The sequence below is a fragment of the Microtus pennsylvanicus genome, chromosome 9 (genome assembly GCF_037038515.1).
Source record: "Microtus pennsylvanicus isolate mMicPen1 chromosome 9, mMicPen1.hap1, whole genome shotgun sequence".
Lineage (NCBI taxonomy): Eukaryota > Metazoa > Chordata > Mammalia > Rodentia > Cricetidae > Microtus > Microtus pennsylvanicus.
In genome coordinates, this window is record NC_134587.1 from 12,481,010 (window position 1) to 12,508,378 (window position 27,369).

The following is a 27,369-nucleotide window of genomic DNA, read 5'->3' on the forward strand; positions in this document are numbered from 1 at the left end:
ACTCACAACAAAGGTCAGTCACAGCCACAAGCATTGGGAGTCAGAGCAGAACAAACTCAGTGATGTGGCAAGAGGTTCAGGGCACATGGGGCAGGGGACTCGGACATGTCTGTTTCCAAAATTAAGTGAGATGTATTTGCTGAAATTATCTGAAGAGCCCAGTGGAGCTCAGCCCACGCTGTCTAACAGCTGTGTCACAGCCCAGGGAAGCACACAGCACCTGAGAAAGGGGACTGTGCTGGGTGTGGGAAGCCACGGCAATCCTAAGCCTCCTCCTCTACCCCTCTACAAAGCCAACCATGGACGTTTCCATTGCACACCGAGAGACTAGCTGATGCTATTTGGCCAGCGTCAATTTATCATAATCTTACAGCTGTCATTGAAGCTCACTGCCTAAAGCACCGTTGAAAGGATCACTTCTCTGCAATCTGTTTAGGAAGAACACAAGTCCAGAGTCCTCCCTCCATCAGTGCCCGTCGTACATCCTTCCCCAGGTCCTGTGCATGCCACTTTCATCCTCCCAGCAGGAGTCCGCCCATCAATCTCAGTTTTCATCTCTGCTCTCATCAGCTGTTGCCTGGACCACAGAGACCGCCTCCCTGCTGGTCCCATCTCTGGCTTTGCTTCCATTCTCTCTGCCCTCCACATGGTTACCAGAGACAATCTTTTTAAACAAGGATGTCATTCCTCTGCTCAATCATCTTCCGTGGTTCTCCACGGTGTTCAGAGCAAAGATGGTGCCCACATCGTAAGTCAGCAAAAGCCCTGACCTGACACTTCCTCACCTCTCCAGCTCATTTCCCACGGAGTTCATCCTGACTTTTGTGCCACAGACTCCCAGCCCTGATAGTCTGTAAGATCATTATAAGTGCATCTTCCAGATGACTTTTTCCGACTTTCAAGCCCAGTCAAGTGTCTGTCCGTGTCTTTAGCACTCATTTCACGCTAGATAGAAGAGATAACAATTATTGCACTTAAGGGAAGGTACAGAACCATGCTATGTTTATATTCAGTGGTATGGATCTTAGTAAGTAATCACCATATATTCAAGGAACAGGGAAAACCTCCTCTAGCTGCTTTTGTATGTAAACACCCACCAGTATTTCTTCAGAAATGACTTGTCTAGGTGAAAGGAATTAAATCTATATAAATGTTATCTAACTCAAGAAAAGGTGATTTTTAAGATCATGCTTTCAGGAATTAATCCTAAATTAGTAAGAGAGATGCTATTTGTGAGTTTTCGGTGTCATGGAATAGACTTATTTATTCACTGACTCGAATTTTACTGTGTTAGTCATTCTGTCATTGCAACAGATTACCTGAGACAATTAATGCATAAAGAAGAGAGGTTTGTTTGGGCTCACAGTCCTGAAGGTTCTAGTTTATGATCAGACAGCTCCAGCAAATACTTTGAGCCATTGGCAGGCAAGGCCAATGGCAAGGCATGGAGCAAGGGGTGAACCAAATTACTGAGCTCATGGCCACAAGGCAAAGGAGAAGAGGAAGAGGCTGAGGCCCCGCAGCTCTGCACTGGGCTCCACTTTATAAAGCTGCTACCATTTTAAAAACAGTTCCAGTCTTTAACACCTGGACATTGGTATTACTTACCAAACGGTGACATCTACCTTTGTTCCCAATGCCACCCAGACAGCAATGGAATAGGAGGCTTGAGGAGCTTCAGCCTCCTGCCTTTCATTCACAAATGGGACTGCTAGGGTAATGTTAATATGCAAGAGAACTATTTACCTTGCTCTCTGTGCAGTTGAGAACTGTCTGGGGAATCTTCAAAAACACTAAAGAAAAATTACAGCCAAAGAATCCCAAACTCAGATCAAAACAATACCCAGAAGTCTGTTCTTCATAAACAAATAATCAGAACAGCCCTTTGCTAAATACAACCAGCCCTGCTGGACTTGCAGGAATGACTGGGAAGCTCCACCAAAAAGCAGAACTAAGCATCTTACAACACCAAGTAGAGCAATGGATTGTCATCAGAGATGGACCAGGAACAGTCCGGGGTTAATCTTAGCTCTGATGTTGTTAGGGAAAGCAAGGAATTGGGGAATTGGAACAGGAGATGGATTCTCAAACCACCAGCTTAAAAATCTCCTGTACCAACCTTCCAGTAAGCAGACCTCAAACTCTGGCCACTGCTTAGTTCTATCTGATCCAAAAGAGCAGCCTGGAGCCCCAACTGACCACAAAGCCAATTGATGAATTAATGAGAGTAAATATGGTTGGCCCCAAACTAATGAGAGCTAGAGGACAAATTCAGGGTTGGCAATCTCCAACCTCAAACACAAATCCTGTTACAGGACATTTGGTCACACCGTGAAACTCCAGGACTGTGTTAATAAAATAAACCTTGCATCAGGGGATGGAGCCAGAGACTAGTTGACAAGAATCAGCCGGAGAGGAAAGAGGAGCCAGGAATATGGATAGAGAGACTCACAGGAAGGAGTAGGGAAGGACTTAGAGATTCGCATCTTTTTGATTTGGATCAGATGGAGAGATACTTCGTTTGCTGAGTCTCTGGCTAAAAAATGAAGGTCAGCTGGCTGCTTCTCGGCCTCTCTGATCCAGCAGGCTCTCACCTCCACATTCGGTTTCCGAGTCTTTATTGGTAAACAGGATGATAGAGACTCAGTGAAAAGTCTCTATCACTACATATGGTGGCCATGGCTGAGCCGGTGCCATAGGGACTGGAAATTCTGCCAAGCTTCTGCCTGAGTGGAGTGCCCACTGCAGGGCCATGGGGTGCAGACAGCAGTTAAAATATCAGTAGATTCAGGTGTGACTGCTAAGCCGACAGAAACAACATCCTGAGTTTGGGACCACGCAGTCTTCGAATGACTGCAGAGTTAAACGAACAGAGATGGAAAGAGGGCAGTCCGCTCCTTCTTCCTCGGCCTACATGGAGTACAGGTATAAGGCTTGCTCTTTAGGGACAGAAATCAAGTTTTATACACAGCTCATTAAAGATTTCTAAAGACAAAGACTCAGGACAATCGGATCTTTGTCTTCTTGCAAGGCTTTCCCCTGAACTCTAGTTTCATTCTATGTTCCCTTAACCTTTCTTCCAGTCTGAGCTGGGTTCCGTATTTGAGAAGGTGCTCCAGGGGAGTGGTCCTTAACCACAGGCCTCCTGATCCAAGGACCAAAGTGACTCCCAGTTTTCCAGAGACGATGCTTCCTATCTGGATAAGTGTGGGCGATGGTAGCTGCTTCCTTGTGTGGGGAATGGAGTACTTTGTTATTTTGTTCACAAAGATCCAATATAAAACATTAATTTTTCTTTTGTCTTGTAGCATAAGGTTTTTTAATATAGAAGAGTTAATTAAAAAGAGCGGGGGAGATGGCTTAGTGGATAAATCAGGGCAAGCTTAAGAACCTACGCAGGAATTCCCACCACCCAAGGAAAAACTGGACGCAGCACACCTGTAACCCTAGCTCTCCTGTGGGGAGATGGGCAGTTCACAGGGTAGCTAGCACAGGCTGTGTGGTGGGGAACAACAGAGACCTTGTCTCAAACAGGGTAGTGTGAGGTCTGACGCTTAACTTTTGACTTTCACACATGCACTATGGCACACACACACACGCACATACACACACACACACACGCACACACACACATATTTTTCAGAGGGAAGCCACACCTACCACCTCGACTACAACCCTAAAGTTCCACACCCAGGCCTGTTTTCCCTCATTAGCCTGTCCCCTGCCCCTGTTACAGCAACTGTAGACTTTCTCCCTAAACTGGAAAACTCTTTCTACAGCCAGGAATGTTTGTGCAAGAGCTAAATCTGTTTTCCCAAAATCAGAAACAATAGTCCCGGAAGTTTAGTCCTTTCATCCCGGGTCTTCCCCAAATACCACACTAGTTTCACGGTCTCCTTCCAGATTTGTTCCATTGAGTTTAGTAGAAGTTACGCTCTGTGTTCAAATGACCAGTGTTGCCTAACGGTAGGCACCCTGTGAAGGCTAAGGTCCGGCAGACAGGACTCCTGAAGTGTCAGATTCTAGGAGTTAGAGACCACCACTCAGAGTGTGGAGTTTGAGAGATAGCAGACTGGCTTCACAGTCTCCCTCCCCCCCTCTCCTTCCCTTCTGACCCCCCATCCCATTCTCTCCCAGAAAGGCAATGACTCTCCACAGTAGCACACAGTGAATGGGCAGGCCATGTACTCCTGAGAGCCTCCTCCTGAGGCTGCATTAACCACCCTGGCATCCTCATAACCCAAACTGCTACAGTTGTGTGGAGAAAATGTGGCTTAACTTAATTAGCACCAAGAACTTCCTGTATCCCCACTGTCCCCGGGAAAGGCAATAGGACTATTGCTTTTTAGCTAGTGCTCTCCGAGGAAGTATTTGGACCTCAAAGAAAGGACATATGGCTCAAAATGATTATGTTCATAGTTCTATAACTTTCTACTGTTTCCAGATGCTATTTCTACTCTTCCTCTAACAAGGTTAGATGGCAAAACAGTAGGCTGAAGGCTTAAAAATAGCTTTGGGTACAAAATACCAATTTACTATCTGGACATGTATCGCTGTCTGTGATCCCAACGTTTGTGATTCTTGAGTGAGCCTGCGAATTCCCTTTCCTTGGCCCGAGGTAATCTCAGCACTTGGCAGGCTGAGGCAGGAGGATTTGCAAGTTCCAGGCCAATCAGGGATACACAATAAGACCTTGCCTTAAAACAAAGAAGGGGAAAGAGGAAGAGGAGAAAGAGAAGGAGGAGGAAGAGGAGAAGGAGGAGGAAGAGAAGGAGGAGAAAGAGAAGGGGCAGGAGGAGGAGGAGAAGGAGAAGGGTGTTCTCCACTAGGATACATGTGCCACCGCTTTCAATTTTTGCAAACATTATCCCTGTACATCTTTGCAAAAGACTATCTCACCGTTCACAGGAAAGCCAAGTTGACACACGGCTCTACGTTTGTAGTCAGATCCTCCCACGGTCGTTGCCCTCTCTTCTAATCCTGTAAACACCTGAACCAATGAGCCATACACTTTCAAAGCCTCTTTGGTGCCCTAACATTGATATTTCAAGGGCACCACCTGTATGAAGTCAGTGTTGCCCCCCCTGATAAATGAAGATGTTCTAGGCACAAGAACCTCCATCCCTGCAGAATACACCACAGCAAGCTATGGCGTGCAACCCTTATAGCCGGGGCTTCAAACAGCTATGGGCTTTGCCTCTTCTTCAAGCAACGGAAGATCCAAACAAAGTCACGCCGCAGCTAAAGCAATGCCATCTGAGTGGAAATTGTATTTTAAACACAAACAAAACCAAGCACTCCATATGCCTTCACTTTTAAACAGATCTGAGTTATTTATCATTGAAGTCAGCGTGGTCGAGGAGAAGAGGCAACTGTGCCCAGAAGGGAAGACCCTGGCCTCCCTCCTCTGGTTTGCTTCACACTCGGCCCATCACCAGCAACACACCAGGTGCTCTTTCTGCCTCTATTTATGCACTCACAATTTTACACGCCACTTCTCAAAGAATTCGGGGACTTGGAAAAATAGTTCTGCACAAGTGAACACGATGGTCAACCTGATCCGACCAAAAAAGGCCTAGGGGACAAATAACGCGCACATTTTGGTGTGTCCATGAGGAGGATACCTCTGGAAAGAACGGACTTATAGGGGACACCCACCTGGATGTGTTTCAGCACCAGCCCATAGCTGGGGGCTTGGGTTGAAATCAAGAGGGAAAGGAGAAAGCCAATGAGGACCCAGCTGCCCAGTGAGGACCTCCATCACATGTCCCGGCCAGGATGAGACGGAACCTCTCCATCACACGTCCCGGCCAGGATGGGACGGAACCTCTCCTTCACACGTCCCGGCCAGGATGAGACGGAACCTCTCCACCCTTACGTCATTTTCTCAGGTTTCTTGTCAACAGTGGTGGAAAAGTTAACAAACACAGTGAGGTTTTAAGGACTTTGTCATGTCGCAGACCACAGAGAAACTGAGGCTATGGGCTTGGTATGCAGAGAAGTCAAACAGAGGTGGTTGGAGTGGTCCCGCCCTGCGCACTCACCGTTTCGGCATATCTCGGCACAACCATAACTCAATCGCACCCACCACTGTTTCCTGGGCGCATCACACTGAGGCTCATTTGTAGGGCTTCTGGGTGGTTCTAATGTTGCTTGTTTTACATGTAAAGCTGCGACAAAGGATGTGGAATTTTACTTAAAAGCAAAAAAAAAACCAAAAAAAACAAAAAAAAAAAACCCTGTATGACTCCGTTATTCCATCCTATATTCTATCAGACCTTTCAGAATTTGGGTCTGTGCTAAGACTACTTAAGATATAACTTCACAAACACTTGTGGCTGTTTCCAACGTAGGAAGCAGTAAAATACGTGGATTTCTTAGGGTGATGCACAGTTGTCACTGCTGCCAGAGGTGTCAGCGTTTGAGCAAGAGCTGCTTAGTTTACCATTCCCCTCCCACCCCCATGGAGACATGAGGCCATGTAGATCCACAACACCCACATCAAAAGCTGTGGTGGTGGTGTGTGCTTATAATACTAGTGCTCGTGCAGCGGAAATGGGCAGCTCTCTGGGGCTCATTGGCCCACCTACCCTGATTAGAGATGCCTGTGCCTCAGCGAGAGACCCTGTCTCAGAAAAAACAAGGTAGACGGCTAAGGGCACACACGGGCACACACACGAGCATGCATATATATTTCAGTATGGACATACACACACACGCATGCACACAGATACCATTACTGTGTGATGTTTGAAATGTGAAAAAGAACATCATGCCTTCTACGATCCCTTGTTTTGGATTACCCAGAGCCTTCTCTAGTATTGCTTAAACTCTGTAGTCATGGGAAGAAATTCACGTGACCACTTGAGAATCACAGACTCACAAAGATTTCGTTGGCATGCATTTGATCAACCCCAGCTGGTTATGATTCTGGTGAACGGTAGTTTTCACCCTCCATTCTGTTACGGAGGCGTTGGGGTTATAATTGCACCACTTCCCCTTCACCCTCTGCTGTTGGATTTGATCCTGCTCTTAGGAGGCAGACTGGGAAGACAGAAGACATGCTCCTCATGACCATGGATGCAGCACATGCAGATCAATTATCTCAACTACAGATTGCCTATGCAAAAAAATATTCTATAATCTCTTTACTGGATATCTCATTTTAAAACACAGCAATGTTAAGGGTTGGATTGGCAGACCGCATTAAAGTCACAGTTCCCTGACTCAGGCATGGAGTATTGCATTTTATCATGAGGGATTACCATATAAACCTGGACTCAATAGTATGATGCTGTGAGGTACTCACACACTGCCTTCCAGGCATCCCTAGGAAGACACTAGAAACACTCGATCTTCTTCAAATTGCTGGACCTCCTCATCCCTTTGTGTATTCTTTTTATCAGTGTGGTCTCAGAGTTCTACAGATTTCAGTATCCTTATGTTCAGTGCGAATGTCTGTATTAAGTTGACTGGTGAAAATGCCCTTGAAGGAATTGGAATTTCCCTACTGGCCACTCCAGCTCTCTCCACCAGACCAACAACGTTTAGTCGCCAAATGTATTCGTTACTGCTCTTGTGACTGTTGCAAAACCCGACCAAGCAAACTTGGCTCACATTTTGGGGGAGTTTCAGTGCACCCTGGTGGAATCTTGTGTCCCCAGACATCAGGAAGCAGGCCAGCTAAGCCTCAAAGACCCTCCCACAGTGTACCACCTCTGCATCCAGGTCCCACAACTCCCCCAAGCAGTGCCGCCAGCTGAGGACCAAGTGTTCGAACATGTAAGCCTGTGATGGGCATTTTAACATCAGGCAAACAGATCCAGAAAAACTCAAAGAGCCCTCCTAAACGAATTGTAATATTTTATCTTTCCTTTTGTAACGTCAACAGTTAAATCCCTTAATCTCCTGTTTCAGATGTTTTCCTGTGAGGAGTGATTTGAATATCATCAGTTGGGAATTTCTAAGAAAATAATAGTAGAACTTCTGTGTTTTCTAACTCCATGTATTTTCATCATTAAAATCAAAGCGTACTTGATGTTCTAAAACCTGCGGTAAGGGGATGGACGCTGTGAGCATTCGCTGATTACTGCAGTCAGACACCTTCAAGATGCATACAGGTCTGGGATTTCTGCAATGGTGTCATGGGAAGAGGCTTTGACAGAGGAGGAGAAAGACAAGGAGAACTACACTTTCCTTTCTGGGAGGCAGAGACCATCCCTCCGGGCATTTTCATCCAAATCAAACGTGATAACCCACTTTCTCTTTCATCCAGAGTATCAGACAGTAAAACAAAGCACAGAGCTGCCTCGCCCAGGTATCGTGACTCTGCAGACTTTTCCAAGGGCCACTGCCAATCCTTTTCTCCACTTTTACATGGAGACCGCCCTCGTTTTCCTAACAAATGTGACCGTGCGAAACAGTCAGATGGAAATGTCATCCCATAGTGCCCCATCTTATAAGGTCCACTCCTAAGGAGACAACTGTTGACCAGAAACACTTGCATGTGACTGACGGTGAGATCTAAGATGCCGCTTGAAATGAAGCTTATTTCTACCCTACAGGCTGCCTGTAAATAGTCAGCCTAGTGTTACTATAATGAAATACCCAAGGCTGTTAACTTATACTGAGAATGGGTTTCTTTATCTCATAGTTTGAAGATTGGACGACTCTTTGGTTTGAGCTTCTTGTGAAGGCATCATCAGATGGCAGTGACCAGGAGCACATGGCAGAGAAAACTTCACTTCAGGAGCTAGGAGGACGGAAAAAAAGAAGAGAGGGAGGGATGAAGGGAGAGAGGAAGAGAGAGAAAACCTTCCAGGGGCCTTGAATCTTCCTTGGAGGCACACCACAGTGACTTAAAAACTTTAAAGGGTCTTCCAAAGTGTTTACTACCTCCTAATAGCATTCTCCTGGGGGCCAAACCTTTAAGGACAGGTGTGGTGGACAAGCTCACAGGGCAACATTGCTGGGTCAGGTGATTCATTAGCACCCACTCTCCAAACAAGGTTGATGTCAGGAGCCTTTCTATTATCTCTCTCTCTCTCTTTATCCTAACCTATTTAATAGAGAAAAATAAAAATTTCATTTCTAATTAAATTTTGAGGCAAATGCTTCTTTATGAAGACATGGGTCATTTGTTTCTTCTCATTTAATGTATTGCTCTTTAGCATTCTTTCTAAAGATGGGGGGTTGGATTTTCTCCCCTGCAGTTTGAGGAGGTAATAAACAGTAGAAGAGCATGTTGTTGAATGTGACAGGAGCCTGGTCTGCCCTCTGAATATGTAGGAAGGAAAGATGTTAGAAGAGGAGAAATTGCTCAAACAAATCAGCAGGAGAAACTTAGGCTGATGTGAATCTAAAACCACTCTTCCGTGTTGTCTGAAGTGCTTGGTGAATGTAAGCTTTGATGGTTAAATACTGGGGCTGGGAAGGCTCCCGGCCATTAAAAGGCATTGGTTGCTTTTCTGGAGGACCTGGGTTTGGTTCCCAGAACCCACAAGAAGGCTCACAACCATCTGTAGCTCCAGTTCCAGGGGATCCCGTACCTTCCTCTGGCTTCTGAGGCTACCAGGCACATGTGTGGTATATAGACATACATGCAACCAAAAATCCATGTATGTGAGATAACAAAATGAAAATAAAAATAGTTAAATCTTATGCTACAAGGTGTCTGTACCAAATTTCTGTAATGTCTTGCTAATTTCAAAGTTTTAAAAAACTTTCAATATGCACTACAAAATTAATTTTTGGACAAACACATTGTATTCTTTATGCTTCTACCAACACACCAACAGGATACATCTTTTCTCTTTCTCTCAACTTGGAATAGTGCCATTTTATGCCATACATTATTTCCATGAGGCAAGCCTAAACATTTGCCTTGGAATCTTAAAACCTCCAGGTGGTCCTTCTCTTGCTTTAAGGTCTTGGTATCTCACAAAGATGGACCTGTAGTAAAATCTGATGATTCAAAAGGGAAGACCTGACTTGTGTGACTTAAATCCTCCTGTTTGTAAGCCACCATGAAGCCGTGCTCTGAGCCCCGTGCTCAGGTGACTAGGTTCCACTTTGAACAAATATTACTAGTTGTTTGCTGTGGAATAATCCTCTTGAACACTGTAAAGGTTTGCCATTTGAATTGGTTTAATAAAATGCTGATTGGCTAGTAGCCAGGCAGAAAGTATAGGCAGGTTGATCAAACTAAGGATGATGGGAAGGAGAAGGGCAGAGTCAGGAGTAGCCAGCCAGACACAGAGGGAGCAGGAGATGAATGTGCCATGCTAACGAAGGTACCAAGCAATGTGACAAAGCATAAATAGAAATATGGGTTAATTTAAGTGTAAGAGTTAGCTACACTTAACTAGTGTAGTAACAAGCCTGAGCTAGTGGCTGAGTATTTATGATTCATATTCAGCCTCTGAGTCGGTTATTTGGGACCTGGTGGTTGGGACAATATCTTCCCTGTTTGCTTCCCTATGGCAGCCTTCAATCACAGGAGAAAACAAATGTAATCAACTCAAATATATTTCCCAGCTTCCTCTGCAAATGAAGGAAGCAATGAAATGTAGGCAGAAGACATGAGTGTGCGTTCTGTCATGATTCTTTTTTCAATTCTGCTTAGTTATATCTTAGTGAAGGAAAGCTTCAAACTTCAAAACATAGATATCACACCTCCGATGCCACTGAGACCAATGAAACCAGTGGCCTAAGAAGTTAAAAAAAAATTAACATCTAAATCCAGATCAACACTAATGAGAACCAGAGAAAACCAGCTTCCAAGGACAACAGCGACAGTAATTTATATTGTGTAAAATTGGCATCTAAAGTAACCCCAGAAGCACTGTTCCATTTTTGTAAGGCACTCAAAGTAAAACGGAAAATGATCTTATTTCAATTTTTATGTCCCATTTTTGAGTATAGAATACTAAGAAGTCTCCTCCTCTCTCAAGCATGGAAAAGTGAATAACTGTAAAGCAATTGTTTTATTAAAAAGAGTAAAAGTGATAAAGAAACTCAACATTTCTGTCTTTTGCAGAAGAATCCCAAGGTAAGGCTGGTCATAGTGGTGCACTATTTGCCTGTTTGGAGGTGGGCGTGTATGGACTCCTTTGGTGTCCTAGAGGTGCTTGTGACATGTGGTAGTTTGTTTTTTGTTTGTTTGTTTGTTTTACATTTATTTATTTATTAAAGATTTCTGTCTCTTCCCCGCCGCCGCCTCCCATTTCCCTCCCCCTCCCCCAATTAAGTCCCCCCCCCAGCCCGGAAAGCAATCAGGGTTCCCTGTCCTGTGGGAAGTCCAAGGAACCCCCACCTCCATCCAGGTCTAGTAAGTTGAGCATCCAAACTGCCTAGGCTCCCACAAAGCCAGTGTGTGCAGTAGGATCAAAAAACATGTGGTAGTTTGAACGAAAATGGCCCCATAGGCTTATGGGGACTGGCACTACTGGGGGCGTGGCCTTGTTGGAATAGGTGTGGCTTTGTTGGAGGAAGTGTGTCACTGGGAGCAGGCTCTGAGGTTTCAGATGCTTAAGCCAGACCCAGCCTCATGCTCTCTTCCTGCTGCCTAGATCTAGATATAGAACTCTTAGCTACCTCTCCAGCAGCACATCTGCCTAGATCTAGATATAGAACTCTGAGCCACCTCTCCAGCAGCACATCTGCCTAGATCTAGATATAGAACTCTGAGCCACCTCTCCAGCAGCACATCTGCCTAGATCTAGATATAGAACTCTGAGTCACCTCTCCAGCAGCACATCTGCCTGCTGTGGTCATCCTTCTTACTATGATAACAACGGACTAAAGCTCTGAACCCGTAAGCTGGGCTCAATGAAATGTCCTTTATGAGAGGTGCTGTGGTCATGGTGTCTCTTCACAGCAGTAGAACCCTGATTAAGGCATGCTAGAAAGCAGCCTGCAAAGACTTGTGAAATCATCAGGCGATTTCGGGCCTCAGAGTGCAGCAGAGCAGACTGTCACTGAGGTCAATGCTCAGAGGCTCTGTCATAAGCATTGGCGGCTCCTGTAGGCCAGCACTTGTTTACCTGGGTACCCTAGGCACACACGGTGAGTTAGAGAGGACACCTATCTTAATCCTCTTTTACACAAGAGCAAGAGCGTGATGCGAATTTTCCTGGGCCTCACAGCATAATAAAAACTGTCCGATGAGGTGGGGACTTCCCTCACAGCCTGAATGAAATAATGCAAATCTGGAGTGAAGAATGAGCTGCCTACGCAGTTGAGGAGTGTCCTGGCCAGAGGGCAATCCAAGCAGAAGATCAGAACGCAGAGTGCGTCCGTGTTAGTCTGAGCAGAACAGTTCAGGGCATGCGCAGATACGACAGTACGGAGCCAACAACGGATACTCTGTAAAGGGATCCTAGGATAGTCTGTCTTTAACAGGTACCTCCAACATTCAGGCCCCAGGGAACGAGTCAGTGTGGAAGCTTTCTTTTGTAGGATGATTCCATCAAGAGCAGAAACAAACCCAGGGCTCTCTGCTCTTATCTGATTTTCCCACCAATGTCTGTTATTTAAAGTGGGGGTGCATCCCATGGGAGAATCCGGCCATTGTGTCCTGGCACACAAACGTCTCCTTTGAAATTAAGAGCGCTCTGCCTTTGGTTCTCAGACCTGTTTGAATTTGTTCTGTAAATAGACTGCTTAGTGAAGACATCTGGCACGGACTTAATGAAAGGGATATCATTAACTCTCACCTTAAAAAGACGAGGCTTTGGGAAACCCAAGTCTTCGAAGGTTTGTTATTAGGTCAGCGGCTGTAGGCGGGCTGCGCTCACTGCTAAGCACCCTCAGACCTTTCCAGATGGTGAGGAAAGAAAACCGGGGGTTGAGTCAGTGGGACCCTGACTCCTCTGCGCATTGTTTGCCTTGGTTATGATGCTGTCACAGCAATAGAAAAGTAACAAAGACACCTGCCAAGGCTATATAGAAATTCTTTGTCACACACACACACACACACACCCCAAACTCAGAAAAAAGTATTATACCTAATTTCAGAAAATGAACAGAAGTAAAAAGAAAAACCATTTCTACCATAAAACCATTCTATGTTTGATTTTAAAGCTGAGTTTAGAATGAAATAAAGTAGGCGGCTAAGGTTAACAGGGGAGTCTATGTGTATTACATATTATATCACGTAAGTTAGGATCAAAGCCTCTCTGCCCTCATTTCTCAGTCCTGCCATGGGCATGAGTCCTGGAAGCTGAGGACACAGCACCACCTCGCCGTCTTTGGCAGCTGTGCTCCTGATGTCTGGGCCAACGCCAGGACTTGGCAGGGACAGAAAGCACATCCCAACCTAACTCTCACAGAGGAGCATGCCAAGACTGGGCAGGAACAATCTGGGCAGCAGTGATGTCATAGGATTTGTAATGAGCTTTTCTACATGGCAGGCACAAGACCAGACTATGGGTGGTTTGGGGGAGTATGGTGGGGTTTGTTTTTTAATGATTTTTTAATTTTTTTTATGTATTGGTGTTTTGCCTGAATGTATGTCTGTGTGAGGATGCTAGATTCCCTGGAACTTGAGTTAACAGACAGTTGTGAGTTGTCATGCGGGTGCTGGGGATTGAACCCAGGTCCTCTGGAGAGTAACCAGTGCTCTTAACCCCTGAACCATCTTTCCAGCCCCAATGTGCTGATTTGAATAAGAATGACTTCCATAGCTTCATATATTTGAATGCTTAATCACTAGGGATGGAGCTGTTTGAAAGGATTGCAAGGATTAGGAGGTATAGTCTTGGAAGAGAAAATGTGTCACTGAGGGTGGGCTTTGAGGTTTTCAAAAGCCCTTGCCAGGCCTAGTCTCTCTCTCTCTATCTCTCTCTCTCTCTCTCTCTCTCTCTCTCTCTCTCTCTCTCTCTCTCTCTCTCTCTCTCTCTCTGCCTGAAGATCAGGGTGTAGCTCTCAGCTGCTGCTCCAGTACCAAGCTCACTACCATGCTCCCACCATAATGATAACATGCTAACACTCTGAAACTGTAAGCCAGCCCCAATTAAATACCAAGGTTTTGTTTGTTTGTTTTTGTTTTAAATAAGAGTAGCCTTGGTCATGGTGTCTCTTCACAGTGACTAAACAGTGACCAAGGCAGGGAACTTGTGGCCTCTGCAGCACTCGCCTGGCAGATGTTCTCTCCAGGGCTTCCATTAACCTCTGTCAACTGGGAACCTCCCTCAGGCCTCCGCCGCAGTCAGATCTCACCGTGGACCCTGGGGAGGGAGGGAGGGAGGCCTGGCCACATAAGGAGACTCTGTCCCTTCTTCATCCCTCAAAGTTCTCTTCGATGCAGGCTCATAAGAAACCCTTGACTCTTAGCATGGACACTGTAAAATTCTTTTAAAGAGCCCAGTTTCGGACAGAGGCCTCAGAGAGGGTTACCAGAGGTGATAGCAGTTGGTGTGTGGAGCGCTCTGATGGAATTATATTTACAACACAAAGGCAGACAAACCTCGTTCAGCACAGGAGGCCTTGCGTGATCCAAACGTGACTGTCACTCTCTGACAGCCTTCAGGCTGCCTGGTGTCCCTCGTGCCCGACTAAATTAGTAAAGGAATTCAGAGCCATCTAACTGAAAGGAAGAAATCGAACCAAGTTGAGATCAGTTTGAGATCAGCGAAGTGTCCAAGGGAGCAATTGCTTTTCTAGGTACTTTTAGTGGGTGATCGCTTTTCTAGGATTTCTTTTTATTATATGTCACAAAACTATCAGACAACAAATCAGAAAGAAGTCTATTGAAAACAAACAAATAAGCATCAGGTTTTTTTAAAAAAAAAATTGAAAATTGGTGACCCAAGATGGATTCTGGCATGTAGAAAATATTAATAATACTTTAAAAAATAAATATATGAATAAATCAAGAGAAGAACAAATGTCTAAGAAATACATCTTTACATAGTAAGAACCTGTTTGATATTTTATATACTTAGGGTTAGGGTTAGAGATTATATACAATCCTATAAAGTCACTGATTGGATTAATGGTGAAGTGATGGGCGCCTGTCTCTTTCTGAACATATTCATCTATATGAGCAATGTGGGCTGGCTGGAGACAGTTCTTAGATTCCTTAGCTAAGGGCTCTGTTCAAGTCCCTTTTTTACAGGCTGAAGTGATGGCTGCTCTGGAGTCCCAGAATGAGCACCTGGGGTTTAGTTCCTGCCCCTGACCTCCCAGAATCTTTCAGGAGCAATGGTGTCAGTCCCCCAAGTCAGAAGTCAAAGGACACAGAATCGGGGATCATCATGAGCCATGATGATCACAGGGATTCTGACAGAGGGGACAACACAAACAAAGCCACATGAGAAAGAATATACTGGGCATGTCCACAGAGTAGAGAATAGTTTAGGGATTCTTAAAATCCTTAAAGGAGAAAGAGACACCAGTAAAAATCAGAGCCCGAAAGTGAGACCAGCATAAGAACATAGAAAGCCTGCAATGACGTCAGAGTTGACTCTGGGTGGTGGAGGTGGGGCAGGGGGGTGGGGAACTGGGGGAACACTGGAGAGTGGAGGAAGCAAATGGCACGAGCAGAGTTATGCTTCAGAAATGCTGCTCAGACTCCCGTGCATGAGAAGAGTGGAAGGAGGGGGAGGAGCCAGGGAAACCACTTAGGCTAGAAGCCGTTTTTATGAGTAGAAGGGGAGATAATAGTGATGGCAACTGACTCAGGATACAGCTGTTTCCACTGAAGGAAGGGACAGCTGTGGGCAATACCTAAGAGCCATTTCTAAATGGCAGATTTACAACTCCCTAATGAGTCTGACTTTGGGAGTATATTTATAATTTCTAATAATTTCTAAGACTAGAAAGATAATGGCAATTCCAACAAGTCTTTCCTACGCCTTTGGTTAGAAATACACTATGTTTTATTTCTGAACGATTCCATCAGGACCCAAAGCCTTCCAACAAGAACCAATCTCTCCTCCAGCCACCCATACTTGAGTATTTCTGTAGAAACGGCAGGTCACCACAGCCCCTGAGCACCCCTCCTGTGAGCCAAGCTTTGTGCAGCACCCTGCACTAGCTCTGGTTCATGGGTCCCCATGTGGCCCTCCCGTGTGTAACTGCTGCCCTCTCGGTTTATAAACATGGATACTGCAGTAGAACTGCCTGCATGCTGGGTAATTTCCATCGCTGCTGACTTTGGGTTAAAAGATGCAGGGGACATTCCTAAAGCACATGTGGGGGGCACGGCTTTGAGGGGGTTTCCGAGGAGGTTTAACCGAAAAGGAAAGAGCCACCCTGAAAGTGTGCAGCATCATTGCATGGGATGTGGTCTGAGGCTGAATAAAATGGGAGGAAAGGGAGGGATCCATTACTGTGGAATCTGCATGAGCATTGGCCTCAGACTCCGCCTCCATGGCATTCCCCCACTATGGACTGTTTTACCTTAAACTGTAAGCCGGAATAAACACTTTGTCCCTAAAGTTGCTCTCTGTGGGGAGTTTTGTTCATTTTGCTTTGTTTTTTTTTTCTTTTCTTGACCCAGGGTTTCACCATGTAGCCCTGGCTGGCCTGGAACTTTCTATGTAGACCAGGTTGGCCTCAAACTTACAGAGATCTGTCTGCCTCTCCTTTTCAAGTATGGAATGAAAAGCATATACCATCACATTAGGTTTTTTTTTTATCAAAATGTGCAACTCATTTTATCAAAATGATGAGAAAAGTTACTGATATATCACATAGCCTGGTTACAATTACCCAGAGAGCAGATATGTGAACCCAGACAGGCCTGACTTTAGACCTGTATTTCTAACTATTAAACCCATATTGACTTTTATTTTTAGGGAATTACATGTATTTTATTTGTTTTTAAGGCATGGGGTAAGTGTGTGTGTGTGTGTGTGCTTGGCATCTTGTATGTATGTGGACTATGTGTGTGTGTGTGCCCAGTGCTCGTGAAGGTCAGAAAATGTCCTCAGATTCTTTGAAGCTGGAGTTATAGATGGTTGTGGGCAGGAGTCAAACCTGGGTCCTCTGGAAGAGCAATCAGTGTTCTTAACTGCTGAGCCGTCTCCAGCCGCAAGATTTCTCTCCTTGAACTAAGGGTATATCTGTTCATAAATATATCCTACAATCATGGTCTGTACTTTATCTTCCAGAAGCACTGGTTATAGCTGCCCACCAGTCTGAAACTGACGTCTACCATATTCCATAGCAAGGAATCTGTAAAGGGGCTAGAATTCAAAAGAGGCGTCTGTCTTTTGCTAGGTAAATGGGCTTGCTACCCAGAATGCAGAGGTATTTTCCAAGTCCATATTTGTTGCTAAACCAGAGATTTTGCCCTTGAATGATTGATTGATTAACTCTGCTGCAATATAGATGTTTCTTTCTTTTTTTTTTTTAACAAAAGAAGCTTAGGAATAATTTCAGAGCTTTACAAAGGAAGTAATGGCCCTTGCTATTCATTTAAGCACATGAGTAGGAGGGTAAACTGCTACCACTTATGTATGTATGAATATATATACTTTGACTGTGTGAAGCTGAGTCTTGATGTAGCCTGGGCTGGCGTCAAACTTGCTGTATATCCAAGGCAGGTCTTCTTCCCTCTGCCTCCTAAGCGGGATTGTGCTGCCTTGCCAACCTTAAACTGCCACCTTTTGTTTTTGAGACAGTTTCTCTGTGTTGCCCTTGTGGTCCTAGAACTCCCTTTGTAGACCCAGAGGGCCTCAGACTCACAGAGATCTGTCTGCCTCTGCCTCCAGAGTCCTGGGATTAAAGTTACACGCCACCACTGTCCGGGGTAAACAGCTACTTTTTAATATGACTATTGTTCCCAGCCTTTATGGCTTCCTGCTAGCATTACATCATTTTACCATGGTCCTGACTTCTAGACAGGCCTTCATGAACAACTCACTGGAACGTATACCAGCATGCAAATGGTCAAACTGCATGCATTCCAAATGTCTTCCTTACCAGGTTTGGGAGGGCCTTCGCAGGTGTTCGGTCTTTGGTGAGCTGGGGCAGTGTGACATGTCCAGGAAGACGACACATCGGTTCCAGCAACTGAGAGCTAGAGAAAGAAGGAGTGAGAGAAGTGACATTTTCATCCTCTGCTGAAGTAGCCTAAAGGACATGCTTTCCATTAAAGTAAGGGACCCCGGCCCTGACTTTATTGATGGCATTTGCATGCTCTCTGTGTCTTAAATAGAACTTAGTGACGGTCCTCGCCTGGGGCAGTTAGGAGCCAAGCCGCAGTACCTTTGACGTTAGCCACCTATTTCCTCCTCTGCACTAACATCCCCCTCAACTACTTAGTGCAGGGCAGAAAACCAGCCACGTGCCAATTCTCCTCTTTACTTCATTTCTACCCTTAAGAGAGAAACAAGAAGATGTATAGGAAGGTATTAATCTGCCTGCCATTTCTAAGCACATCATCCAGAGGATTTTGTTTTTTTTTCTTTCAATCTTACATATGCTCGGCAGAGTTACTGGCAAAAACTGTACATTTTCTTCATTTCACCCTTTCAACATCAAATAGGAGGCAGCAAAAATTGGATCAGACTTCAAAGCCTGCTGTGGGCTCCAAGTCACAGAGAGACGCCTCCATTTCACGTGCTGAATTCAAGCAGGGTATCAAAGTGCTACCAGAGAACCTCAGGTCCTCTCTCAGAGAGAGACTCCACCATCTGCAGCGGGGAGGACTCAAATCACCTCAGGGAGTAGCCGGCGTTTATTCTCAGCCGTGAATTTCCAGGCTTTTGATTCTCCCTTCACTGTGCCTCCCTGTCTCTCCACTGAAACTAGGTTCTTTAGCTAGGCTTTTGTCTCAAAAACTTCAAAATATCACTACAAGTTTCCTGTTTGGATGGCTGGGCCAGGCAGTCACAGACAGGCTCCATGGCCGCGGACTCGGGCTAGACTGAAGGAGTGTTACCTCAGCATTGGGACGTCCAGCTGCCTTAAATGCATGTTCCGAGGCAACATCACAGCCTGATGGGGAACTCCCAGCTTGTGGATGCCTAGAAGGTCAACAAAATCAGAATCTGTAAAAGGCTTGAAAATTACAATAAAAAACTAATAGAATTACTATTGAGAAAGAAACATTGTTTTCCTCCAAAAACCAGATATGCAAACTTATCCCTTCAGCTTCTGTAGCGTCTTGTGCCAGTCCTCGATCAAAAGGATACTGTCCACGCGAAAACTGCCTCCTACCGGCCTTGCCTCTCTGTATTCCCACAGATCCACAGACTACCTACAGCCTAAGACCTGGAAACTGCCCCTTTGAAGCTGTGTGCGTTAGGGAGCAATGCTAGGTTTGCCCAGGTTTCCCATGCCAGGTTTTCCAGGTTGATATGAGGCTGTGTTTTCTGCTCAGGGAATTCGCCACACTCTGTAGCAAGAGGCACACATGGGTTCCATAGTTGGATGGGTTTGGGAATGACAGGTGGGGCGTGGTGGAAGAGTCTCCTTACTACAGGGATGCCCCTTCCACAGTCAATCCACACTGGACCTCTGCAGCAGAGGCAGGGCTGACCACAGGGTCTGAAGTTACGAGACCAAGAACTTATTAACATCTAGTAAACTGCTAAATTTCCATAGGAAAAAAAACTTTGGCACAGTTGAACCTAGTCAAAAGCGCAGAACAAGGTTGAGTTAGCATCTTTCAGTTGACCTGGAGGCACATGCCTGTGATAGCCTTCAGGAGGCAGAGGCGGGAGGAATACTGCAGATTGGAAGTCAGCCAGGGTATACATAGACCCTGCCTCGGATAAAAGTCAGCAAGAGAAAAGTACTGGCCTCGGACAGTAAATCTGTGTTCTGACATTGCCTGAGTATCCCTGCTCTCTCTCTCTCTCTCTCTCTCTCTCTCTCTCTCTCTCTCTCTCTCTCTCCCTCTCCCTCTCCCTCTCCCTCTCCCTCTCCCTCTCTCTCTCCCTCTCCCTCTCCCCCCCTCTCTCTCACACACACACAAATATGTAATTCTGGGTAAGTTTCAAGTATTCTGGGTTCTAGCTTTTTCAGTTATAAAGCGAGGGAACTGGGAGAAACTGTTCTTAAGGTTACCTCCAGTGCTACGTTTTAAATCTTATTAATTAATTAAACTGATTAATTCATTTCAACCCTTGTGGACCATTCATGAATACATCTCAGTGGTGGTTATTAATAGTACACCCATCAAAAACCCCCCAGGACCCGGGGAAGGGACTGTCAGTTTTTAGCATCGCACGCCTCCCACATGGAAGGTAAGAGATCAGAACGGCTGCTTTGCACATTCTTCATCAGCGCCTATCTCAGTGCCTGGAGCATTAAGTATTTGGTAAATGTTAGTACATGTTGGGGGGTATTATTTTAAGGTGTGTTTCTTTTGTTTATGAAGCATTTGTTTAACTCTGTGAAACTGTGTTACTGTGCCTATCTAAAACACCTGATGGTTCTAATAAAGAGCTGAACGGCCAATGGCGAGGCAGGAGTAGGATCGGTAAGCTGCAGGCAGAGAATAAATAAAAGAAATGAGGACGAGAGGGCACTAGGGCCAGCCACCCAGCCATAGAGTAAGAGTGGATACACAGAAGTACACAGATACACAGAAGTAAGAAAAGGAAAAAGCCCAGAGGCAAAAGTTAGTTGGGACAATTTAAGTTAATAAAAGCTGGCAAAAAACAAGCCAAGCTAAGGCCTGACATTTAAAACTAAGAATAAGCCTCTGTATATGTGATTTATTTGGTTGCTGGGTGGTGCCCCCCACCAAGCCAAAAGAGTGAAAAATCAAACTACAAGTATAAGTTGGGTAAATTCCAAAATGTATGGCCACATAGGCCAGGAAAAATATCCATAACAGTAAATTTAAATTGACTAATTATTTATATTGCACTTCTGGTGTTTAAAATGTTCTTAAATATCCAATAAGATCTTGACAGCCATCGGAGACAAGCACTTTTATACCTACAGTGGTGAAGAAATGTGGTTCAGAAAGGTAAGGTCCTGGGACGGTTTGACTATTAGGCAACTAACAAAACAGTATTCATTTTTAAAATGTAATATTGGTTTGTTTCTTTTGCGTGTTTACACGTGTAGTATTTGTGCGTATGTGCGTGCATGATCGCATGTGTGTAGATAGGCACATGTGTGCACGGAGGCCAGCGGTTCACAATGGGTATTTTTCTTGTCCATTCTTTATTTACTGAGGCAGGATCTCCCACTGAACCTAGAGCAGGCTAATTCGGTGAGCCTACCCAGTCAGTTTGCTCCATGGGTCCATCCTGTCTCTCTCTCTCTCTCTCATTTAACAGGAAGTCCTATATCCACTTAGTCCTCTCCCCAGTCCTGAGACACTGCCTTTCGAATCAGCACCCCCAAAAAAGTTTTTAAAAAAATAAGTCTTCAGTTTCTGTTAAGATTTACAAATCAATGAATCTGTCATCAAAGGACTACGAGGCTCTTCCTTCACCACACATGTCTGGGGCAGCTGGGCCTCTCAGAAACATTGCTAGTCTCTCCTGCAGATGCCTCTGGGCTCAATGCAGTTGGTGATTTAACTGTGTGCTCTAGGGAGGATGGACAACCCCAGCCACCACCAAGAACCCTTCTAGGAATCCACCTTAGAAAAAAAAAGCAAGCAAACAAACAAACAAAAGCAACGAGGCTGGCACCTAATTCTCTCATGTGACGGATGAGGGCCAGTACCAAGGCTGGCTCGCCACATGCTCCCCTCAGAGTGCCTGCATCTTTCTTCCGCAGTGAAGATCATGAAGCCAGCTGGCTCTGTCACGCTGTACTGGTAGCACAGTGGGAAGTCACTCTGGGCTAGGGTCTGGGCCTCAGCTTCACAGGCTCTGAAATTCCATTTGTCAGTTCAGTGAGGAATGATGGACAGGGGGTTCGGAGTTACACTATAGCCAATCTCATGGAGTCGCACATTTGAAAAGCAGGATGACGGGCGGGGTGTAAGTTTTGCAAGGGGCAGGAAATTGGACCAGATGTGTCCCTTTGCTAGTGGGTCCATACATTCTGGAGACTAAAGTGCTGTAGAATTAGAAAGTGACATCAGAGGACGAGGCTCATCATTGGGCTTGTCTGACAGCTGGTCTCTTCCTGTATCAGGTTAGACTCTTACTGTCTTCTCTTAGATGAGAGTTGAGACACAGCAGGTGCCTATTGAATCTCTTTTTCCTTTTTTGGGGGTGGAGAATTCCAGACAGGGTTTCACTGTTTAGCTCTGATTGTCCTGGAACTTGCTTTCTAGACCAGGCTGACCTCAAACTCACAGAGATCCACCTGCCTCTGCCTCCTGAGTGCCAGGATTAAACACATGTGCCACCGAAGGCCAGCTGAGTCTCTCTTTCCTAAGCCTCTCTTAAACTGTCTTCTCTGTGTACTTTTTTTAAATTAATTTTGATTACATTTCGAAAGTTATGTCTCGTCTTGTATCAATTATAACTTCTTGGCGCCTAAACAAATTGAGACCAGTATTAGCGCTGCAGCTTGAAAGCTTATGCTAACTTCAAAGCAGAGCAGGTTGCAGCCACATCGTCCCTGGTGACTGTAAACATAGTGTTTCTGTCAAGCTTGTTCCTTAGGTGGCAGCTCTGGGAGAAAAGTTGCTCAACATAACTAACAGCCTGTCCCTGTCCCTTTGAGGACATGGGACCAAAGGAACTCAGTTTCCTGTCCCTGAGGGGCCAATGTCAAGCAACCCAGCAGGCAAGGTGCTCCAAGCAGATTGTGTGAACAGAGTAGGCCTCTGTGACCCTAGAAGGGAGGCAGGTTTTAGATACATGCACCCCCAGCTGTCTTTATGGGCGGATTGTCATGAGAAAGAAGAGATTGGAAGTAGTTCCAGTACATTCAAACCACAAAGGTAAATGAAGCTATGTAAGGTGGCAGGGGGAGGGGGGGACACCACAGGGACGCGGCACTGTTCTTTGTTTGATATGGGATTCCCCTCTATGTTGAAGCCCATGTGCTGACTTGAGACTGGCAATTTTCATTTTAACTAGATCTAGGTAGTTATAGCTACCCCTCAAGGCTTCTTAGGGTGTATGTGCATCTGTGTGATTATATATGTGTGTGGTATATGTGCAGGTGTGTGTGTGTGTGTGTGTGTGGATACAGACCAAGAATAAAGTCCTGTGAGAATTCTGAGGGCTTGTGAGAAAACTTTATGAAAATTAGACAAGAGTCTTGTGACCTCAGTTTCCTCAAAACCCAGACTTGCCCTGGAATGTGTTTGCGTGCTCTTCCGAAGTGTGGCGGACAGGAGCGAGTTCACTTCAGCTGTTGCTATTCATATATGTCTCTGTGCAGAAACATGTTTTTGCCACGTGTAACTTGTCCTTGGGATTGGGCACTTTACCAGGTGACTCACCTCAGAGTTTATTGTGTCTGAATGTGGGTGGCACCATCCCACGGGTCCTGGACTGAATAAACAGAGGGAGGAAAAGAAAAAAGCCTGCAGGATGCTAGCGTCCTCTCTGCTTGCTTCCTGATTCCTTGAGATGTAAGCAGTGGTATCCTGTTCTGCCACTGTGTCTCTGGTGGGATGGGCTGCATCTTCCAACTGAGAGCCAGAATAAAGCCTTTCTTCCTTAAGGGCCTCTCCTCAGGTGATTGGTCACAGCAATGAGCAAAGTTGCTGGTCACAGAGTCCCTTGCCTGGTGATCCATCAGCTCTTCCTACCGGAGAGTTCACAGCTCTGGCATTATTTCTTAGCTGAGGGACAGTTATAAACCCAGGCCCCTGAATCTCCATAATCACTAATCTGTGAATATGTACCAACATCTTCTTTTCTGAACAAAATAAATAGCCAACAGACCTGACAGCAAAATATTTTCCATTCTCCTTTTTTTTTCAGATTAAAGACTATTTTCTGTGATGAAAAGTCATGCATATTCCCTCTGCACTGTCTCTTTTATAGTACAAAGGAGAAGATAATACAGGTGGGGATAATCTTCTTATCTAGAAAAAAATCACGTTTTAAATATTAAAATTGCACCCACCTCTCTTACACCATCATATTTATGGCTATATAGTGTTGCATTGAGTGATTACCACAAGTGAATAAAATAATCATATATTTTTTAATATAGACATAGTATCCATTTCTCACATTATGAATAAGGGATCATTTAATACTCAGAGGATGTGGTTCTGAATTCTAATCTGATTATTTCCCTGGGATAAATATTTGATGTGAAGTTGTTGGGCCTAAGGATAAGAATGTCCTTTTCCTCCTCTAAGAATTTAAACCACAACATCAGTTTCTCCCCTAAAAAGCAACAAAACTTAACGTCTAGCCACAAATGTACGAAAGGTGCTATTTTCTGTATCCCCAACACTAGATGTTATCTGTCTCTTTAATTGTCACAGCTTTTGTTGGAAACCGGTACCTTGACATTTTTCTCCCTGACATTTGTCAAGAGGAAAATATTGTCATGAGCTTTACTGTATGACACCGTGGGACTATAAAGGGCATAAGAGAAGAGGAAGGAACTTAACAGGATGTGTTCAGAAAAAGGAACCCAGGAGAAGTGCATCTAACAGCTTGGCTTATGTTTTTATTTTTCTCATTTGTCCTAAATAACTCAGGATTTTAAGAAAAACATTGAAACACACATCTCCTATCTCTCACCAGTCAGCGTTAGCGCCAAAGGAGTTGGATACAAAAATCTTACTTAAGTATGTGGACACGTGATTGCTCTAAACTAGCTGTGTTTTTCTGTTTTAGAACATGACTCAAGGACTAATCCACGTGAAGGATTCCAAGAGCTAACGAACGTTTCCTATTGTACTGCTTTAAGTCAGAGCCAGTTAGGTTTGTGGGCTTAGGCTAATTTCCCGAATCCTACTAGGCTTTTATAGATGATCATAGCTGTTCACCCTATTGCTTTTCTCCAGCGGTGAGCCTGCAGTGTTAATTTACTAGCTCTTAGAGTCTCGCTTCTTTTCTTTCCTCCCCTCTCCTGCATGACTCTTTAGCATGGCAGCTGTCACTGTAAAAGCCTGAGGTGGAAGCAGAGGCTTTTCCTGCTCCCGATGAGAAAGGTACCTTATTGGACAGGTGACACTCCACTGACAGACAGTCGTGGGCATTTTATCAGCACCCAGCCTCTGGCTGGGAACAGTGACAGGATGTCTGTGATCTGAAGGCAGGCAGCACGGTCTGTCTGAGGGCCACAGTCTGGGCAGGAGGGCTGAGCAAGGCTTCATAAGGCACTGTGGTGGGGGGAGGGTGGGGGTGGAGTCACCAGAGACCAGGGCAGCAACAGAAGCAACCTTCTTGTTGCCTGGGGAGTACAGCGGGCTTGGTGGGATCGCCTCATTCATCCTCAAACCACAGCTGATGGGTTAGGTCCCTGAACATCCCCATTTCACGGATCAGGAAAGGAAGCTGGGCCTCCTGCCTGAGTAAGCAGTACAGCTCAGAACCAGATGTAACCCGGGTCTGGCTGCTACAGAGCCTGTACTCTCTGTCCCCAGCACTGTTTTGTACAGGACACATCAGTTAATCGAACCATTATATCGGGGATCCTAATGACTGGCACCTGGTGCAATCAACATTAAGCTCTGGAAAATATTCAAGAACGGATTAAAAGATGCTCTGCTCTATCACGAGGTCCCCTTTGAGCCCTGTCTGACCTTTAAACCTACCTTGTATATATGGGGAATGCACACCACGCCATGCTTAGGATCTGACTTGGTAGCAAGCCTTCTCTAGATTTTATAAGAGCAATACATATGACCCGTGCAATGCAAGCCTTCTCATAGCTCTCTGGACACCATCCATCCGTCCATCCATTCATTCGTCCGTCTGTCTGTCTGTCTGTCCATCCATCATCCATCCGTCTGTCTACCTGTCTGTCTGTCCGTCCATCCATCCGTCCATCCACCATCCCATAAACACCTTTCAATTAGTCTTCCACCATTCTAGGCCCTGAGGATAAAGCTTGAGATTCCTCTGCTGGGAACCCAATTCCCAACAGAGGAGGCGGCAGTTGAAACAAATAAAAACTACAGAATGCTAAATAAAATCAGAGCCCAAGGAGAAAGTAAAAGCAGAGGAAGGGGCCGGAAAGTATTGGAGGAGAGGCTGTGAGTAGCTTAAGTGGCTACAGAAAGTGATAGCTGAGTCAAGACCTTGGTAAACAAGCAGGAATGGGGAGCTTTGAATGTGTTTTCCAAGACGGCTAAAGGGTGGGAAATGCTGTTCTATGGCAGCCAGGACCAGAGGAGTGTGCAAGGACTTGGTCAGGGCGCAGGGCCACACTTCGGGATGCCTCCGTATGCTACGCACATGGTTCAGAATTAGCTCCACACTACTCGGGCTCCAGTTGCCAGATAAAACACAGATTAGATATCCAGTCGAATGTGAATTTCGTGTAAGTGATGACTAATTCTTTAAGCATTTTCAGATACTTCTAGTAACATGCTTATATGGAAGAGGGAAGTAAGATCAACGCCTCCCTTTCTTCATCAATACACTGTAAATTAAAACCCTTGCTGGGCTGGGAGAAAATGATCACATCTGTGTTTTTTAGGAAAAAAGAAGAAAAGACTACTGGTTCTTACAAGAATGAAATAAGATGTGCAGATCCAGAAGTCAGAAACAAAGCAGAGTCTTTCAATGAAGTTTTATATTTCCCGCTTAAGATGGACCCTTTACTTCTGAGTGAGAAATCCCTGGATGCAGACATGCGAAAGGGAGGCGATGACAAGGCCTCTAAGCAGCTTCTTTTGTGTCACCGCTTCTTCTCCCCTGAGTAGGTTCATCTTCCAAAGGAGTTCACTATGTCGTCCAGCTGGGTCTTGAACTCAGAGGCCCAGGAAACAGTCCTGCCTCCACTTCTTGAGTAGCTGGGACCACAGCCACTTGGAGTCGCTTATAGGTGGACCTATGTTGAGTCGTAGATTTAGCTCTTTAAAAACTGAATTAGCACCAAGCTTGGTGGCGCACGCCTTTCCTTCCAGCACTCAGGAGGCGTAGACAAGCAGATCTCTGTGAGTTCGAAGCTCGCCTGGTCTACATAGTTTCAGGCTAGTCAGGGCTACCTAGAAAGATTCCGTCTTTAAGCAAACAAAGAAGCAAGGACACTAGACACTGAAACTTAGATATTCTACTACAGTTTGGCAAGAGCGATGGAGATCATATGCATTCAAAGAGAATGAGGCTGGTGAGTTTGAGAGATGAAGGGGACCTGACTTGGGTTTTAATTGCAACTTCTTGCTTTGGCTACGTTTCAAACTTCTACAAGAGAGGCAAGGAGAGCAGGCCGTGGCCAGGCACCTCTTTGCTTTGTCACCGACAGACAGGAGCACTGACAGACACAAACACATGGACTTTTTCTGGACCTTTGGAGAAACTCCACACGCCTTTATCTCTTACCTACTGGTCTGTTTCTCTAAAGGAGGGTGCG

At 45.2% G+C, this 27,369-nt stretch overlaps 1 protein-coding gene across 2 annotated transcripts in view; it reads right to left on the reverse strand.

Annotated features, from left to right (window-relative positions):
• The window catches only part of Myo3b (myosin IIIB), a 283,449-nt gene that overhangs the window by 43,895 nt on the left and 212,185 nt on the right, over positions 1 to 27,369 (reverse strand). For both annotated transcript variants that reach the window (XM_075984938.1, XM_075984937.1), the window contains exons 30-31: positions 18,893 to 18,977; positions 17,932 to 18,028 (exon numbers count right to left, since the gene is read on the reverse strand). In XM_075984938.1, coding sequence (XP_075841053.1) covers positions 17,932 to 18,028; positions 18,893 to 18,977 — 182 coding nt within the window. The remainder of the gene's footprint in view (positions 1 to 17,931; positions 18,029 to 18,892; positions 18,978 to 27,369) is intronic.